The sequence below is a fragment of the Microplitis demolitor genome, chromosome 5 (genome assembly GCF_026212275.2).
Source record: "Microplitis demolitor isolate Queensland-Clemson2020A chromosome 5, iyMicDemo2.1a, whole genome shotgun sequence".
NCBI lineage: Eukaryota > Metazoa > Arthropoda > Insecta > Hymenoptera > Braconidae > Microplitis > Microplitis demolitor.
This window is the reverse complement of record NC_068549.1, coordinates 23,543,868-23,564,285: the sequence shown is the minus strand read 5'-3', so window position 1 is coordinate 23,564,285 and position 20,418 is coordinate 23,543,868. Positions and strand designations below refer to the sequence as shown.

General features: G+C 33.0%; 3 protein-coding genes and 3 non-coding genes across 6 annotated transcripts in view; 4 read left to right on the top strand and 2 right to left on the bottom strand.

The window, feature by feature from the left end:
• The first annotated feature begins 3,110 nt into the window (after positions 1-3,110).
• Trnaw-cca (transfer RNA tryptophan (anticodon CCA)) lies at positions 3,111-3,182 on the top strand. The gene has a single exon. It is a non-coding gene; the product is annotated as a tRNA-Trp (tRNA).
• A 260-nt stretch (positions 3,183-3,442) lies between these two features.
• On the top strand, positions 3,443-3,516 carry Trnat-agu (transfer RNA threonine (anticodon AGU)). Its single transcript has one exon. It is a non-coding gene; the product is annotated as a tRNA-Thr (tRNA).
• A 1,007-nt stretch (positions 3,517-4,523) lies between these two features.
• On the bottom strand, positions 4,524-4,605 carry Trnas-gcu (transfer RNA serine (anticodon GCU)). Its single transcript has one exon. It is a non-coding gene; the product is annotated as a tRNA-Ser (tRNA).
• Positions 4,606-4,741: 136 nt separating this feature from the next.
• On the top strand, positions 4,742-7,979 carry LOC103570737 (molybdenum cofactor sulfurase 3). The gene is made up of 5 exons (XM_008548575.2): positions 4,742-5,451; positions 5,510-6,130; positions 6,196-7,121; positions 7,185-7,573; positions 7,668-7,979. Exons 1-5 carry the CDS (start codon positions 5,219-5,221, stop codon positions 7,857-7,859), a joined length of 2,361 nt encoding a protein of 786 aa, XP_008546797.1. The 5' UTR covers positions 4,742-5,218; the 3' UTR covers positions 7,860-7,979.
• On the bottom strand, positions 7,894-8,594 carry LOC103570738 (migration and invasion enhancer 1). The gene is made up of 3 exons (XM_008548576.2): positions 8,476-8,594; positions 8,224-8,321; positions 7,894-8,153 (listed from the first exon to the last, which is right to left on the bottom strand). Exons 1-3 carry the CDS (start codon positions 8,505-8,507, stop codon positions 7,990-7,992), a joined length of 294 nt encoding a protein of 97 aa, XP_008546798.1. The 5' UTR covers positions 8,508-8,594; the 3' UTR covers positions 7,894-7,989.
• A 231-nt stretch (positions 8,595-8,825) lies between these two features.
• Positions 8,826-20,418, top strand: part of LOC103570745 (CCR4-NOT transcription complex subunit 6-like) — a 255,890-nt gene continuing 244,297 nt past the window's right edge. The window contains exons 1-3 of the mRNA XM_008548584.2: positions 8,826-8,940; positions 9,747-10,062; positions 10,158-10,333. Of these exons, the coding sequence (XP_008546806.1) occupies positions 9,755-10,062; positions 10,158-10,333 (484 nt within the window). The 5' untranslated portion in view covers positions 8,826-8,940; positions 9,747-9,754. The remainder of the gene's footprint in view (positions 8,941-9,746; positions 10,063-10,157; positions 10,334-20,418) is intronic.

Genomic DNA, 20,418 nt, shown 5'->3' with positions numbered 1-20,418 from the left:
CTGTTACTATACCACGGACTTATAGTATCGATGTAACGAAATACCTGCTTCCATTGGCTAGAAATTGGGATCATACAGTTATCCCATCGCAATAAAATAAATTTTGTTGCAGAGCTTCAAGTCTCTACTTTCAGATGCTTTAAATTTATTTGTTAAAAATGTATTTTGTAATTACAAGACTATCAGAAGTTAATAGATGTGCTCGTTGTAATTAACCGCTATTTTTAATTATTTATAAAACAATTAAATCGAGGAGCTTAAAATTAAAATATTAGATACTGATCATTTAATTTTTACTATAATTTTCTATTAATTCGAGGAACCGATATACTGAAAAAACAGTTTTTTTTTTAATTTGAACAAATAGATTAGAGTTAATAAAAAAATTAATTTTATAAAATGTTATTATTAAAGTAAGATAAAAATAATAAAAAATAAAATTCAAAGTTTCAAAATGAATTTTTTTAACCAACGTTATAGTACTTGAGATATACGACTTCTAGAGTTAAACATATTTGTTCAGAATAATCTTAAAATTTGGTAGTGCTACACAAGGATTGGTATACCTATAGTTACAACCACGAAGAGAAAAAGGGACAAAGGAATAAAGAATCATATTGAATACTCTTAAGAGATCATGAAATCCTGCTAAGATTGTTGTTCTTGGGGGCTCGAGTCGTCTTTATCGCGATCCTTATGTGGCCATGCAGCACGAGCGTTTATACAAAAAAGAACCAGCAGTCGGCAGATGTTTTCGAGGTCACACCACGCCGAGGGCATACACTCTTTAATTTTTATTTCAACATAAAACATCTACAACACAACTATACTGTGCAAAAAAAAGTAACCCCGAGGGAATCATCACAAGACGTGGACAGAGAATGAAAGAATGTGCCAGTTACTCCAGACTTGCGTGTTGCCCTGATAGTGGTTTCATTCTGAAGATGCCACCCCGGACCACGCCCCTGAATTAAATATACTAAAAAAGGGTTTTACGGAGCTAATTTATAAACTTTACTCACAATTTTTCCTTATTTCCGTTAAATATTTTTTAAATTAACGAATTCTCTTACCCCGCTACTATTTCAATTGACAAATCATTTTTTTTTAATAAATTTTAAAAAAAGTACTAATTTTGATTATAGAATAAAAAATAAAGAAAATGTTTTGTTTAATTTTTTTAATTTTTCGAAAGTTAATTGTAAAATTTCGATTTGGGTACATACATCCTAAAATTTAAGTATAACATTTATTTATTTAATATAAGTGTATTGACGGATTGATTTTTATGACAATTATACTGGCCGTAACTACTAGTGTAGTTGACTTATTGTCAAGTTAATGTTCTGGCGTTGAATGATCCGTGTCTCGTGTAGTCGAAAACGTCGAGTGGTGCGTGCTCACATCCCGCATACGTTCAGTCATTTACCAGGAACACATTAATCAGCAAGAGCTATTGAGCGATTTGTACAGTGGAACGATATTCGCGCGGGTTGTCTCATTTAGCCCCTCCTGATACCAGGAGATTATAAACCTCGACAATTAGCCGTATTAAAATAATTTTAAATTCATCTATATATATATATATATATATATATATACCAGCCTTACACTTTTTCTTGAATTATTAATAACAATTTATAGTTTAAAAAATAATTAAAATTGCTCATCGATTTCGTACTCGTATAGACACTTGTTATGAATAATAAATATGATTAAAAAAAAAAAAAAAAAAAAAAGAGTAAGATATTTGGTCGTCAACACAAGATGAGTAACGGGAAAGGGAGTTGGTAAAAAGGTGCTTGAGATACCGAGGGACAAAAGCTGAAAAGGCAAAATAGCAGATTGTTGCGGTAAGAAAGCGGAATGGACATAATCAACAAATCAACCGACTTAATATCAGGAGCATATGATTGATAAGAGTGATGTGGTCTTGTCACGGTTGGGTGGACTTGTAAGCGATTATGAGCGATCTCTTGCAGTGACATGTTACCCGTGAATTGGAAAGACACAATTTTGAGGAAGAGCCGCATGGGCCCTAAGCACCTCTGTGACGTTCCGACGTCTTATTGGCTTGCCATGATTCTTTTCATCGGTCATTGGTCCGCAGAATTTAGTTTAGCCCGGTTATTTCGCCAGGACCACGTTCTCTAGTCTTACAATCGCCCACTATTCGTACCTACCAACTTATTATCAACAATAATTCTCATTTTAAATTTTTATTTAACATTTTAATGACCATTACGCGTCAATTCTACGCATGCCGTAAGTACAATGACCGTGTTTTCCCCCAAATTTAATTGGTCATTTGCATTATCTAATAAGTGGACCATTCAAAAGATAACGTTTAAATCTCGCAGAGGATATTCAGGGCGTGTAGCTGATTTAATTATGAGATAAGTTCAAAAAAGCCAATTGGTGATAGATTGTCTAAGATTTCCCCAAAATTTACAAGTCGTCCCCTTACTTACTCTTCTCAGTGCGCCGCCCGTCGCACGTAGAGTCAATGACATTGAACTGCGTGTGCTAGTGTGTGGCGTGTGTGTGTTGCGTCAGAGAACGTGTTTACTGTCGGCTACATGCGTTCCTGTTTAAAAAATTCCTCACGGGCGAAAGTCAAGGTATGACGGAATATCGCAATACTTGTCTGTGGTACCGGCGTGCTGAGTGAGCACTTTGCTCCTCTCGAGCGCTGGCTTACATCAAAGATTTAACCTGCAGTTTATCAGCTAAGCTGGCTACACCTATATGCGGTATACACTCGAGGATTTTTTTAGTTCGCGGATGGACGCGGATCAGTAATGTTATCCCGCGCGTTTGATTCACCAAAATACATGATTTCCTGTTAGCAGGAGGGGCTCTAGAGACCATTCTCACTAATTTTTCGTTGGCACCTCCACAATACTTCCCCGCTTTTTTTATTTCTTTATTAATTTTTATTATCAAAAACTTTATTATTTTCCTATCAAAAAATTTCACAAGTAAAACTTATTTCAATTATTTGTTATTGATAGCTATTGTAATAATTATTGTTTATATTTTTTATCTAAAATGAACACATTTAGCATGTTAAGTTTTTAATTTAATATTTCAGCAATCGATTTCAAAAAGACTCCGTGGCGCAACGGTAGCGCGTCTGACTCCAGATCAGAAGGTTGCGTGTTCAAATCACGTCGGGGTCAAATCGGTTTTTTTTTTTTTTTGTATTGAATTTTCCTATCGTATTTGTTAGTACAGATGATCACGATTTGTTTATTAAATCTGGCTTTTAATATTATGTCAATAAATAATTATATAATTTTATGTCTTAATTTTTTTTTTTATTCATAACAAATTTATTGCGAAAAATTTTAATTGATATAAATTCTTTTGACTGCTTAAAATAATATGAAAATAGCTGATGATTCTGTAGAGTGACCAATATTTGTAATTGGAAACATTCGGCGCCGTGGCTTAGTTGGTTAAAGCGCCTGTCTAGTAAACAGGAGATCGGGGGTTCGAATCCCCCCGGAGCCTAGTCACAATGATTGTATGTGTTATTTTTTTTCCGTTTATCAAATAATTTCACTTATTCAAATGTAAAAAGATAAATAATTCAAAGTTAATATTAAATTTATATCACATGAAAATTTTTTTGTGAGCAGACGGTCGTAATACTGAAGCTGGCCTTGTAAAAGATATAAAATCACGTCTAGGTTTTTCATTATGTGAACTTTTATACGTAATCATAAATTTATCAAAATTCAAGTCATCATGTGTAACAATACCCTCACGTAAATACTTATCTTGCAAATTTTTAAATTCTTCAACTGGTAAAATTCCAACGTATCCTTCATCTTGATTAGCTTTAGCACACGTACAAATTTTCTTCAGTGGATTTTTAAATCTAAATAACTTTTCAACAAATAATTTAAAACGTTTAACAAATGAATGAGATGAATCTTCCAGCTCTTCTATACAAGCGTTCAAAAACCAGGTGCTCTTGATGTCATGGAGCTTGGAAGGTTCTGCTCTGAAAAGCTCCCAAGGGAATATACATGAAATATCGCTCGATAGAGACGATATCTCAGACTCGTTGTCATCTTTGAATTTCAAGTACTCGAAATCAACTAATTGTGTTGAACCAACGGACTCACGGACAACCGGGTGACAAACTACCGTATCGTATATCTCTTGGTCAATTTTAATCCTCTCAACAAGGTTGAAATAAGTTTTTTTTTTGGTTACCTTTGGATGCGAAAGCTGCTCGTCATCGCTGTCATCAACTTTAATCACCACATGCTTTGTCGTCATACTTAATCTTCTAATTACTCATTTTCTTATGACAATCTGTCTGCATACATGATTATGTGATTTTGAATACTCTAATTCATTTTTTTATATATCAATTTTAATGACATTTAATGCTAGCGTTTATCATTTATTTTAAAAATAAAATTACGTAATAATTATAATTATAAAAAATTATCATTTATCTAATTAGAACGATACTTTAAAAAGAATCACAAAAAAAAAAAAACAGTCGACGAGGATGGGATTCGAACCCACGCGTGCAGAGCACATTGGATTAGCAGTCCAACGCCTTAACCACTCGGCCACCTCGTCCTATTGTGACATCTTCATTTTATGCCGTGTTATCAATATTAATTTCGTTAAATTTCATTTCGGCTCTTATCAATGAAAAAAGTAAAATTTAAATTTATTACTTCAAACATCTCTGATTATGTTTATAAAAAAATTATTCAAACTTTTTTTCCAAAAAGTTACTTATAAAAAACTTGAGCTCGAGTTTTCGTAAAATGCACTATAGATATTTACTTATAATTAATCAAAATTACACTGATAATACTTAATGATAACCTTCAGATAAAAAGCTAGAAGAAAAACTACGTAATCAATTTGTAAACCTCTAGTGAATAACTTGAACTTGTAAACAAAATCTCTGTTGCATGACTAACAAGATTCGAATCTATCAATTACTCAATTACTCGCAAAGTTATCAGCATCTTGTCTTATTAAGCTTATTATCGTTATTATAAAAATAATAATAGTAAGCATATGATGTTGCTGTCGATATAAATACAGTTATTTAATAAGAGTGGTCAGTGAACGTTGCACAACCTGTTTGAAAACATCATGCTATTGGAAGTTTTAAAAGAATTATATATTAACGAGTATGAAAAAGTATATACTAGTTTAACGTAGGCTGTTGGAAGAGATGGAACAGTTTTTAAATTACTCTGAAGTGTATGAAAAAAAAATAATTGATCAGTTTAATAATGAGTTCAATAGTAAAGAGTGTTATCTAGACCACGCAGGTGCTACTTTGTATTCAAAAACTCAGATAAAATTTATTTATCAAGATTTATCGACGTCTTTGTACACGAATCCACATTCTGCGGCAGGTAGTGCTAATCAGTGTCAGGATATTATTGAAAGAACTCGATATCGGTAGGTACTTTATTTACTAATTAATTGACTCATTCATTTATTAATTATTTAAAAATAGTATTTTAGATTGGTTCAAAGCATCGGAAGATTACAGTCTTGTGTTTACATCTGGAGCAACAGTGTCATTGAAGTGTGTCGCTGAGTCATTTGAATTTAATTATGGAAAATTTGTTCATTTACAAGACAATCATACGTCCGTACTTGGGATGCGTGATGTTGTTGCCAAAAAAAATATTTCCGTGGAATGTATGACACGCGATGAAGCTTTTGCAGTTTTTTCTTCTGCGGAATCTAATAAAAAATTAAATAGCGATTATGAAAATAATTCTTTGTTTGTTTATTCGGCGCAATGCAATTTTTCTGGGTATAAATATCCGCTGGAGTGGATTGAAAAAGTGCATAGAGGAGCGCTGGATAGAGATGGAAACTCAAACTGGTTTGTACTTGTTGATGCGGCTGCTTTCGTTGGTACAAATCTGCTGGATTTATCTTTATACAAACCAGATTTTGTTGTGCTGTCTTTTTATAAAATGTTTGGATATCCTACGGGTCTGGGTGCTTTGATTGTTAGGAATTCGAGTGTTGGAACGTTAAAAAAAATTTATTATGGCGGTGGAACTGTCAATATGGCACTGAGCACTAAAAATTATCATGTGAAAAAAGATTCATTTCATGACAGGTAATTTTTACTATTTTTATTATTAAAACAAATAAAATTACTTAGTTAGAAATTCATTTTTAAAGATTTGAAGATGGAACGGCATCATTTCTATCAATAATTTCTCTTCAGCATGGCCTAAATACTTTATCAAAAATTCCTATCCAACAAATATCACTCCACGTATTTTCACTGGTCCGATATCTCCATCACAACCTCATCAGTCTGCATCACTCTAACGGTAATCCCGTGGTCAAGATGTACAGTGATTCTGACTACGAAGATCAACATCAGCAAGGCGGTATCTTAGCTCTGAATATACTGAAAGCTACCGGTGATTATGTTGGCTACATGGAAGTGCTTCACATGGCTTCACTTTTCAAAATCCACCTACGGACCGGATGTTTCTGCAACCCGGGAGCATGTCAAAGGCACCTAAACCTTACAAATGACGACATTATCAGTAATTACGATGCCGGGTACACCTGTGGAGGCGGGAAAGATTTAATTGACGGGCGTCCTACGGGTGCTGTGAGAATTTCTTTTGGATACATGTCAACTTTAAGCGATGCTCAAACGTTTATTGAAATGGTACACAAGTGTTTCATTGACTTTCCAGTAATAATTAAAATTCCTAGTGAAATTATTATTAATAAAAATAAAATAAATAATAGAGTTAACGAAAATAGTAATGGAAAATGGAATGCCGGTGTTGATGGACTTGATAAGGAATTACAGGTAGATGTTATTAATAAAATTGATAGAGTAATTATCCCAAAGAAGAATAAGGTAATGAAATTAGAAAAAATATTTATTTATCCAATAAAATCATGCGGAGCTTATGAAATAAAACACAAATGGATAATAAATAACAAGGGCTTGAAATATGATCGTGAATGGATGATTGTTACGGGAGCTGGTGTTTGTCTTACCCAGAAACAAGAAGTTAAACTTTGCTTACTCAAACCAACGTTTGATATTGAGGAAAATGTTATGAGACTCGATTACCCAGGTAGTTGTTAAATTGAATATATAATCAAGTAAGAGAGAAATAGACTGCAGGGTATATTTTTAGGTATGCCTACGGTTGAGATTCCACTGGAAATTGATGGTCTTGAAGAAGCGGCCGAAATTTGTAAGAGCAGAGTCTGTGGCCATAGAGTGGAAGGAATCTATTGTGGGGACAAAGTATCAGAGTGGCTTAGTCTAGTTCTAGGGAGACCTAATTTGAAGTTGATTAGACAAAATTCGGATGGCGGGGAGCTTTCATTTTCTAGCCAGGCGCAGTATTTGTTGATAAATAGAACGAGTGTCCGCTGGCTCATTGATCAGATTCCTGAAGACTCCGATTGTGATAAGAAGACTATTTTGAATAGATTTAGAGGAAATTTTATTGTGGACGGTGCTGATGCTTTTGAGGAAATTGATTGGAGGCGAATTGTTATTGGCAAAACTTTCTTTGAGGTAAAACAGCTTGTCCTAGAAACTGGTTGTTTTGATAGTAAATAAATATTAAGTGAGAAAAATAACTAATTGCTGTTTTGTTGGTCAATTACAGGTGACTGGACAATGTACAAGATGCCAGATGGTATGTATAGATCAGGATACATCACTAAAAACAATAGAACCGCTGAAAATAATAGCTGATAAATTTAATGGTAAAATGAAATTCGGTATCTACTTGAATAGAAAAGTGATAAATAAATTGGAATACATCCGCGTTGGTGATGATATTCTATCTATAAGCTAATAATTATTGATGTTAATTTAATAAATAAATTGAATCTCGTGTAGTGAATGAATTTATTATATAAAAATATTTTCATACATAAATAAAAAAAATTTTTGTAAATGTATACCTTTATAAAAATAAACGAATTTCACATTATAATGCAATCAATTGGTTGTTGTTTAGTTATTTTTCTGGGCGCTTGTCCTTGAGTAACTTCTTTGACAACATCGACGACTTCGTTGTACTCGGGAAAAGCCATTGTTTGTAACTTTGAATAAATTAATTCATCGTTTATTTTAATTTCAAATGAACCTAAATGAGACATAGAAATGTTGTAATTAATTATAAATTACTGTAAGTGATGATATAAATGGATAATTGCCTTGTTTGCCAGGCTCGCCGGAAATTTTAACATCGGGATAATCTTTCTTAATTAAATCGGACATTTCAAGGAATTGTTTTCTGTGTCCACATGAACCGCTGGAATAATTTTTATTTATTAACTAGTAAATTGTACATATATTTGAGTTATGGATCCTCGTTAAAGAGGTTATGAATTTTTTGACATTAAAAAAGAGATAAAATAAAAATAAATGATATTTTATATTAACTAATAGCTAAAGAACTAGCTTACCAATATTCAACGTCAATTTTGATTTGTGCCATAATTTAGATTTTTTGATTGATTATTGATTTGAAAATAACATTTGTCTACTATTGGGTACTGACATTTTCGTTGTTCTCATTAGTAAATACTCGCCGAAATTTAAATTATGAAGAGTTACGCCATCTATTGGACGTCTATTGTAAGTTAATATGATCTTCTACTGTACCGACCCTTTTGACCGTTGTTAATTTTAAATTTTATCATCAGATATTTTACCTGCTCATTTTAAATTTGGGCAGGAGATGGCGCTTCCGCCATTTGAAAATACAAATTCTAACCACTTGGCGCTCATCACACAACTTGCTAATCCACGGAATAGTGCAGTTGATAAATGGAGATACAGTGTTTGTCAAGTTAGTTTGTTTACGCGTGTTTATTTTCGCTCCGATCAGGCTTTTTCTCGTTTTTGTGTCTGTTTAAAGGTAGATGAAGGTATGTAACCACTAACAATAATAAATATTTCATTCACAAGCTTGCAATAACTTTTTCTAACCAATTTTTATCCCCGCTCAATTGTTTGTCATTGTCGAATGTTTAATCGCGAGTAAACTATCCTCCAAGTCAATCATAAATTTTACATTATAAATTATTAATTGCTAAAATATCATAACTACAATTGTCATCTGTGCTCTCATTTATTTTCCTTTCGAATTACCCATTAAACTTCATTCTTAACTCCAAAATGTTTCAGTAACCGCGTATTTCAATTGTAAATTCTCAGGTTATATTTCGCGCTCCTTTTTTTTTTTATACTTAACAATATTTATTTATCATCGGTATTATTTAGTTGTCTGACAATTGTCATTGAATACAACAATAATCGTGTCTTACTTTTAAATAATTCAATTTAATTACTTGTAAACAAAACAATTATTTTTTTTTAATTCATTTTTTATATCAATAATTACAATTGTGATAACAATCTTTATTTATAAATGACTTTACTCAAATTTAAAAGTAATAATTTTTTTTTCTTACTCTTAACGGAATTTTATTTTATTTAATTTTTAATTTTTACTTTCCTAAAAATTTTTTAATTTATAATTAAAAAATTATTATTTCTAAAAATTTCTAGATCTTTTGACTGCAAACTTGATCTTATTTATTTTATTTTAATTTTTCTTTACTCCATTTCGCACATAAAAATTCAAAAATCTTAATGCTAATCAATGGAGGTTTAATAAATAATTAATAAATTAATTGCAATACATTTATTAATAGATTATAAATATTTTCAGGTACCAAGATGTCCAGAAATCACAAGGACAAATATGAAAGTTCAAGTTCGCGTCGTACGCACTCAATTATGTCAACCGAGGACGCTAATTCTGGGAAGAAATCTCATTGGCCGGAACTGGAGATAACAGGGAATGTTAAAAATTTAAGCTCTAATTTGTGGCAACTTAAACATTTAACAGCATTATATCTTAATGACAATAGTTTACAAAGGATACCAGTTGAAATAGGACGTTTAGCAAATTTAAAAGTCTTGGATTTGAGTAATAATAAATTACGTAGCTTGCCTTCTGAGCTCGGGGACCTCATCAACCTTAAGTAATTACAATTAAATCTAATCAGTCATTACCTTCATTTACTGATAAATAATAATAATAATAATAATAATCATGTTAATATTTACTTCGTTGCAGAGAATTATTGTTAAATCAGAATTATTTACGAGTGTTGCCGTACGAGTTAGGAAAATTATTCCAGTTACAAGTGTTAGGACTCCATGGGAACCCTCTCAGCAAGGATATGATGGCGTTGTATGGCGAGCCGCAGGGAACTCACAAGCTCCTGTCTTTCATGCTCGACAATTTACAAGGTATTTTTATTATAATCATCCATACATTTTTATAATAATTTCTCAGATTATTACAATTTCGCGGTATTGTTGTCGGTATATTTATTTTACCATCATCCTGTGGCAATTTATCGGTAATCGGTTCTGCAGTTATCTGTTGGTTTTTGTTTCATTTGAATCTTTTAATTTTGAATTGAGATATTTAGTAATTTGAAAATAATTCAAATAAAACGCGCGAAATAATATTTTTCAAATATTTCAAAGTTATTTTCTTATTTAAATTGAAGTCAAATATATGGAAAATAATATAAATTTATAAATTCTTAAGGATATTTATCAGAAATATTTATATTGAATTGAGTTTAGAATTTTTCGAGCTCAAGCATAATTACTTGCTGTCTTTATTTTTAAAGAAAAGTCAACCGGAAGTAATAGAGATGAAATTTAATTAAAAATTTTAAATGTAAATTAATTATCGAGAACTGACAATCTGGCATTAAAACTACTGTTGATAAATAATTATTCGAGTTAGTGAAGATAAGTAATTAATTATTGTGTGCCCCGAAAGGTAAATTTTGACGCGGGCTGTCAGCTACCGGTCCCTAAAATAAATAATAAACTGGGAAAATAAATAATGTAGTATAAACACATGGGCTAGGATAATCTAGTGCTCATGCAATTATCTCGTGGCATACTGACGTAGACCGTTAGATTTTCTTGTCCATTAGACGAGTGCTCTGACCCTAGTTACATAAAATCCATCATACTCAGGCACCAGCACACAGACACACAAGTACACAAGTATCCAAGTAAAGGAAGGAACCGGCCGGCCGGCAACTATACTACTAGCATGACCGTCGTGATCAGTATGATACGCGGTAGTTGAATGTATGCAAGATTCAATTTGCGATGTAGCCGTATGAGCGTTCTATTTTAACGTCCAGGGGATTGAAGTAAATTAGCTGGAGGATACCTACCCCCCACGATCAGCTTTAAAGTCATCCAGCTTGTGCGTATTAGTATATAGTAGAGGTATTTATTTATTCTACACACAGACTGATATCGCCCAGCTTGCTATCAACCACATTAGAGCCTACATAATTTCATTTATTTATTTTTAATATTTATTATACATTATACATTATATATTTATTATTTTTTACATTCGGGTCAAGTGGGTGTGCCGAGACGCAAGCGCGGTGGGTGGACGTTGGTACTTGAAGGCTAGGGCACAAGTGATTTTAAAAACAGGCTGTGGGGAAAATATATATATAGATATGTATAGATATGTATATTTTTATAATAAAGTGAATGAAGGAGGTAAAAAAAATGAAAAAGATTGTACGGCGTGTAACTGTTGGGGGAGTAAGGGCGTCTCTTCTATTGTATTCACTGATTTTTCCTTGTTGTACGATTGCTTGCAAAAGGTATGTACTTGTATGATGTGCCTTGTATATATATATATATATATATATATATATATATATATATATATATATATATATATAGCCATTGTTCGGAGACTTTTACAATTTGGCCAAGAATTGCCGCGCCCGTTCCGTCATTCCGTTGAATGTTGCTCCGGTGAAATCACTCGCGCGCATCCTTCATCTTCATCTCTCTCTTCTTCTTCTGGTTATTTTTATTCTTGTTCATCTTGTTCTTGTGGTGGTTCTTGTAGTGGTTGCGGAGAGATGTGCCTTCGTCATGCAACTCGTCGGCTTTCATATCTTTATCGTTAACAAAATCACATGCTTGGTACTCGAGTTGAATTGAGCTCTGGTTATTTATTTTTTACTTTATTTATTATTGTTCGTCGTATTTTATATATCCACCTTATTTATTATTACCATATTTTTTCTGGCTCTTTGGGGCTCGGGTGTGCTGGTTAAGAGCCTCAATATCCCGGTTTTCCACGACTGCCTGCTGGGCATACAAAGTAATGCTGTATAATTGAATATATATCTGCTGCCGTTGAATTATAAGATTTTATATGAATATATTTAGCCATTTTTTCGGTTCAGATAATAACAAAGTTGTCATTCAATTTTATCAACCTCTAGTTTATGAGCTTGTCATATTTGTACATGTTTTATTTATTTTATCTTTCTGTATCCATACATACCAGCCGCTGGGGATTTTCTGCCTGATAATTTATTTTTTTTCCTTTGTTTTCTTATAAATTATTATTTTTTTGACTTGTATAAAAAAAAAAAAAAAAGAAAAATAATATAGATTGAGATTTGTAATCTTGACCATTTAAACGTTGACCATTCAGAGTAAATTTAAGGTTGTTTACAAGTTGAGAAAACCCTAAAATACACAATCTACAAACGCGAGCATCGAATTCTGACAATTCAAATTCCGTCTCAATAGACTGACTCCAGTAGGAATTGCACCACTGAGAAATACCCTAAGGATTCGTGGCCGTATCTCGATTGCCATTCGAACCGACGTATTTGTATAACTTTGTGCCAACAAAATTCTGAGAGTACTCCAAATCTCTCCGTCCTAGTCTCGACCCAGCCCCTTCCTCAAACTCGCTCATAATAAAATCAATATAAATATCTAAACTATATATTTACAATACATACACTATATTCATCATTTATTTATTAATTTTATTATTATTTAACATCCTCCTTGTCATACGATAGCTGTCGTTAAAAAATAATAATCCTCAATAAAATATTTAAAAGAGAAAGTTAAATAAGAGTATTGTGTGACGGGAATGGTTCGAACCGTTAAAATGGGTCAACCGTTTAACCAAACAACCAACCAAACGCAAAATCCAAAGTATAATATTAAGACCAACTGTAGTCCGTTAGTTGTAGTCTTTAACATTTTAAGCTGCTTAAAATCCATTTATTTTATATTTACATTTTTGTATTTCTCTTTTTAAATGCTCAGTTAAATATATATACATATATATAGTTGAATACTAACTGAAGCATCTAGGTTTAGATCCATTGGGTTCGACTAGAAAAAAGTAAAAGAAAAATTATTTTTAAAAATTGTTGGTTCGCATTTTATGGTCGTGGCGTGAGTTGGCTAGCAGTAGGTATGCCGCCTGGGAAATCGCTTCTATTTTATCCAGATTTTCCCGTACCGGTAGCTTTTAAATTTCCGCGCGACCAAGCAAACCATGTGCTGCTACTACTACTGCTACTGGTGCTAGTGCTGCAGTAGCAGCTATAGCTGCATGCATCGTCGAAATTGGTTCTTCAGCAGAAAATGATGTTGGCTTCGGGTAGCTGGCATCAGACATACGTTTGTATTAGTACAGGGTCTTGTATATCTATATATATTATATATATATGAGGTCTACTGTCAACGCGGTTGAAAGGGAACATGGGTAACATTGTGTGTCGTTCAGCCACTCTACAATGTCCTACCTACCTCCTGTGTGCCGTGTTATGCGCACGTCGATGAACTGAGAATTGAAAAAAAAAAAAAAAAAAAAAAAAAGAAGTTGAGGTGAAAATATAGGTCACGTAATTTATGTAGTTTTGCCATTTATATCCACATATTATTTATTTTATAAGCATATTAAGTGTTAATTCTAAATTAGAAAGCTAATGCTTTGCTATTATTATTTATAGCGTGCGCTAGTGAGTGCATTTAATAAATAAATATAATAAATATTATTAATTTTAATAGGTTTTGTAAATTTTTAATGCTTAGACAATTATTGTAATAATTTTATAAGCATTAGTCGTGAAAGTTTTAGCTGTTTTATTTAGTTTATTATTTACAATCGCGAATTTTATTTTAATAAATGCAAATCATTGTAGAGAAAACTCGCAACTTTTTTTAAAGTCAGTAATTATTTTTAAATTAATTTAAAATTTTTAACGTTCAAGTTTTGTTGGCCTGTACGTATGCACAGAAACCTGATAAAAAAAGCTTAAATTTAAAGTTAATTTAGTCAATTATTTTTGGATCTGAGATGCCCTTTGAGCAGAGCTTCAATCAAAAATAATTATTCAAATTACTTGTTAATTACCAGAAATATTTTTATTTTCGCTTAGCATATTCTGATGGTTGACATTATTGATTAAAAGTTTAATGAAATAAACAAAACTGAATGGTTGAGCATTTAAAGAGAGGGCTATATTTATTTTAATGCGTCAATAGTTGATGTATGCATAAGTAAAATTTATAAACATTTATTTAAATTAATGACTCGGTGGCGTGGCATAAACTTTAAAAAAGTATCCAGGAGGTTTTGTCGGAAGTAAAAAGTTTTATAATATTTTTTAGCGTTTTAAATTTTAGTTGTGTTTTTGTCGACAAGTTTGTTGCCGGGGAGTTTGTGCTTCCGGTGACGGTGGAGGTGGTGATGGTACTGGTGCTGGTGCTGGTGCTGGATGACAAAGAGAAGTGGGTCTCTGTGTACTGTCGAAAGACCGTTTACTTTGTGTCACGGTAAGAGACTCAAGAGATATATCGACTACTCACCATCACAGTAGTCACATTACAACAACAACAATAAACTAAAAGAGTACATACACAAATAAAGGGCCTCGTATCTACCTTGTAGTACGGTATCGTATTATATATAGAGAGGTCTATTTGGTGAATACTGTAGTATTTAGTGTGGTCTCTCTAGACTTTTATCTTTTTTTTTATACATTTAACGTTTTATATCGTTTACCCACCGGTACTTTGGTCACGCTACTGCACAACAGCAGGTGCCCTCTTTTTTTCGTCTGGTTATAAATGAAAGACTTGTCGTCCAAAAATAATGTCATTTACAGACCGAGTAGAGTAGAGTAGAATTGGTAGTGGTCGTTTGTTGATGTAGTAGTATTTCACCCAGACCTCCAGTCCCGGTCCCAGTCCCAGTCCCAGTCCCAGTACTACCGTCTCCGGCTCGGTAATTAAGAGGGTATCCATGACAAAACGAGAACAACATCTTAGTTCCCCCTTTTACCTTCCTCTTGCCCTTTCCCCTCTCATCTCAAGTTTCTCTTTCTCTCTTTCTCTCTCTCTCTCTCTCTCTCTCTCTCTCTCTCTCTCTATGACTGCACAGCGGGTAAATTGCGGCCGATGAGAGAGGAGAAAGTGGCGCGCGATATCTTGAACACAACAAATGCCATTCATTATTCGACATTACATACATTTCATGCTTTGCAATGAGAGCAATGTGAAATTAAATTCAACCGTAAATTCAATACCACCAACTGAGTAAACCAACCAACAGTATATACTACTTCTCTTTGTATAAAATATATATATCTATACATAAACTGTGGTGCTTCAGTATTCTCAAATTTCAGCACTAATGATGTAGTCAACGTCGTCGTAAATTAACAAACCATTTGCTTATTTATTTATAATTTCATTTGTTTATTTATCATTAGATATATTGAGACAATTTATTATACATAAATTAGGGTGGATCGGAAAGTAAATTATTCTCTCATGTTATGTATAAATTAACCTGATGACCTTTAGCTTAAAATATCAGGTATTTTTTACTCATTCAATAGTTTCCATTAATTTTTTTATTTTCGTTTTAAAATTTATCTCTCGAATGCAAATGGTATGTATAAAGCGGATTAGAGCTCCCACCCACTTATATAACATGGGAAAGGGCGTATCAGGTTGACTCGACGTCTAAAAGAGGAGAGCCATTGGTATATAGGTACCACCATTCACTCTTCTCAGACGATCCCTTATCGCGAACTCTTGAATTCAGGTCTGTCCTTTTCCAACAGAGTTCCCCTAGGCTTGAGTATCAATATATAAACCTACAGCACACAAGAGAGAAAAGTGCTGTTGCTGTACGGGTTGTTAAGCTTTTGGGAGCTCTAGAAAATACGGAAAAAGTGTCCTTTTGAGATACCAGAGAGCCACGTCTAGACTTTAATAGCTTGATAATGCTCGCATAAAAATAATACTTTCATCGATCAGATAATTACCCACTTGTCTCAATGTGATTCCTTTTTTACTGCTGTCTGAATTGAAAATAAATGAATGATAAATGGGTATCAATATTATACTTCTCGGCTTACTGATGCCGTTTGATTTCTATTTATTTTAGGATCTTATAAGATAGTAGGCCACAAATAATAAATGAGGCTCACTTTCTACCTTAATGCTTTGTGTACCGAGTACTTTCCTTAGTTCAACCCAACTATCATCAACCGCTCATTAAACCGTATATTTACATATCTATATATCTATATATTTATATATTTACGTGTGTGCTACATAGAAATAAGTTTAGCATAATAATTTCTATCAACGGGTGTCCGGACTACTTTCTCTCGTGCTTCATTTATGCTACATGTATTAAAACAAACTCTGATGATGTATCCATATCATACGAGTCTCACACACGTCGGCTGTTTCCGTTTCACGAAACGCGCTCTCTAACTGGTTGGGCTACTTTCGTTTTTGTTCGACTCTCTTGGTCACTACACACACACTACATATTCACTTAGTACAGTCTGAAACCGGCGGTGCAAAGGCTAACCTTGGCCTTGATAAAACATTTTGGCCGGCGTTGTTGTATAGCTTGAGAAAAAAAAAAATAACTTAACTTCAAATTCAGGTCACTGGTTGCGTCCCACTTAAAATATTCCATCATCGGAATCGGTTTTGTCATTTACTAATTTCGTTTGATTCAATTTATTTAAAGGCATTGAAGAGCCTTTTTGTAAACGAGTTCGTTTCAATTTTTATGAAAAGAGAAAAAAAAAAAAAAAGGTAGGAAATGAGATTTTTATAAATCAGCTATTTGGCAGTGAAATGGATTCAGTAGTTGCACGAATTCCAAGGCATCATCGACATTTCTGGATAGATTAATAGTTGATTGTGTGCATGGTAAAGTGATGCTCGTCGTGGTGAAGAGGCACAGCTGGATTCTCATCTCATTTCAGCATTTCTCCAATCTATCACTATCTCAACTTCTATCTCTGTCTATCGAACTTCAAGACTCTTGCTCGACTCATCCTCATTGGCTTTGTGGCCACGAAGATATTCAAGCGCCGAATCGATGCCAAATTTATCGCTGCACCCGAAGAGACATCAAAACTGCTTCGAATTCTTAGCGTTCCTACATTTTCCACTCTTTCCTCTATTCAGGGAACTAAATTCCGCAAACTTCTTTTTTTTATTATTTTTTATAAAAACTTAATTTTTTTTTACCACTGAATTGGGAACTACTTTTGTAATTGAGTTGTTTTTATAGCTGTGAAAACAAAACTACAATAATAATAATAATAATTGCTATGAAAATAACAGTAAACCATGGTCGTCACTAAATTTATCTCTATTATCTTTGTCAATTGTCTCAAACATACACTACTAAATACATTATATACATAAGTTACAGTATAGCTTATGTGTATATCCGACAATCTAATTTCCCATCAACTATCAAAATGTTTCTGCAACTGCCCAATATGGTGATTTCATAGCACAATATTGTCTAACACAATACAGTATGAAATCACGATAGCAATCCGAATTCAAACTACCCCGGAAATTTCGAATGTTTGTTTGTGCTCTATATAACAAGTGCGTGAGACAGATTACATTTCTCAAATGTTGTACCTAATCCCAACTAAATAGTTTCAGTTTCCGTAATTCCTGCAATATCCCTTTGGGATGGAAGGCATTTTTACATTTTCCAACGCTGGGAGAAGAAAAAATTAATAAATTCAGGAATATTTTAGCTTTCATGTTCCGATTCTGTTGAAGAAGCTAAAAAAGCTCCAGCAAGTTTCTTATCTCGTTTCAATTCAGTAGCTCCTTTGGCTTTTACAAAACGGATATCGCCCGTGCATCAAACTATGACCTATTTCCGTCCCACTTTCACACATCTGTCGTCACTGTGATTTTGTTCGTATTTCAAACATCCATAGACTTGTACATTTATATATATATATATATATATATATATATATATATACATATATAGTGCATTGACATAGTAGGAGGATCATCGACATGTGTGATATATTAGCTATGGAGACGTGCCGTCTATATCTGACTCCATTTCCTTGTTTTGTCGTGCTCACGTATTCGATGATGACACGTCCATTTTAAACGCCATTTCAAACTTTATACATAGAAACGTATATATATATATATATATATATTTAAGTTGTCTTATATTATTCTCTTTAGTGTATCATATTCCGTAGAGTTGTTAGAAAGTTTATTCAACAGATTTTCAGGTCAGACAAACTTTAAGAAAGATTATCTCTCAGTAATTCAAACAATTTTTAAATTATCCGGGGATTTTAGGTAAAAAAAAATTAACGATACTGTATATTATATTCTGTAGCTGTTTTCAAAAAAATTTATTTAGTCGATGAATCATTTAACAATTTTTATGTATTCATTTTTCGACTTGAATATAACGAAAACTTTCTTTTTCCCATGAGTTTCCCTGGCAGCAAAATTTATTATTTATCTAATTAATAATTTCATTACTCTTTAGCGAGAATGAAAAGCGAGAAACTTGAGTTATGTTGATATTAATTTAATGAACTTGTGTATATGTGTATGTATGTTTGTGTACGTTTAAAGACGCTCGTGCCGCATAGAGGCTGAAAGACTTTGAGAATCCACACCCACGTGGCTGAGACACGATTTCCTGCCTTTCTCCGGAGGCAGCTTGGCAAACGAGGCGAATCAAACGATAAGACATTCACTCAGTATCTCCTCGGTGGCGGATTGCAGCGCACGGGCGCATGGGCGAAACTAAAAGACAACTTATAACATATTAAGAAAATAATGTTTAGTGGGCCGCATTTGCGGTGGCTGGTAAAAAACCAGCAAACGCCACCACCGTTCCCTATTACAAACAAACCTCTTATCTAAGCTCTGAGAAAAGTAACCGTCTTTAACGATTTTTTCCCACGTTTTGTTATTCAACAGGAAACTTTTTTACTTATTTGTTGGGTTTAATGTATGTTGGAGCCACAAAGGCATTTTCCTACTTTCGTCCTTTTCTATCCGTTTCTACGTATGCTGGAGATAATTCAAATGAATTTCGCATTAGATTCTCTCTACACCGGAAATTTTACCTTTAAAAACCATACCCACCACCACTTACTCTGTCTTCTTTGATTAATGATGCTAATATTCCGAATCGTTTATCTGTTAAACGATATTTTTTACTTTTTCATTCTTTTTCAACACATTAGTTACTTTATTAAAAACTATTTTTCTCCCGAGCATAACTGATGCATATTAAGATTATACCAAAAACATATTCCCAACGTTATTTTTTTTTTTTTTTTCATTATTTTCATTCAGTTTTTCCCTCATTTCACATATAGATATAAAGTATGACTGATTAAATGCATAATATAAATTTATGATTATTGTGCATAATAGATCTTGTTACATCTGGGCCACAAATTATAGTAACGGATGCAATACCGTTGTTTTAATTTAAATTACAATAATAATATCCCGGTTAGCCGCACGAGGTAATTTTCTTCTAAAACCTCGTAATATTACTCACAGTCGTGATGCACTGTTGTTTTAAATCTGTCTAATTGATTAGAGACGTAGACATAGACGTTGAGAAGTTTAAAATACTCTGAGAACGGGTTAAATCGTTTATGTACATTAGTTAGACAAAGAAACCTATTGCAGAGAGGGACGAAGAGAAACTAATACTCTTGTATACATATACAAGTTTTAAGTTGTTGCGGTTCGTCGATAAATCCCCGTGCAGTCGGACAAAGAGAGAAATAACCTCTACCAGTCCTGTGTTTATTCTCTTCTCTAAATGTTGGTTTTTTTTTTTTTTTTTTTTTTTTTTATAAATTTTTAAACGTAATTTCGCATATATAAATCCATTGTGGGAATATTGTGTACTTTCTATTTATTCATTATTTTTTAGTTATGGTGAAAATAAATTTCTCGGCACTTGTTCACAAGTGAAAGACCACCGCGAAAGATGATGAGTCGGTGGTGTATCTCATTAACGCCTCTGAGCACGCTTCGTGAAATAATAATAAATAATGATAAATGTTTTTTTAAAAAAGTCATTTCCTCGTTAACTTTTGTTTATACAAAAGTCGGAAGTTTAAAATACTCTCACCTCTTAAAGTTGTTTTGTATTCAATATACGT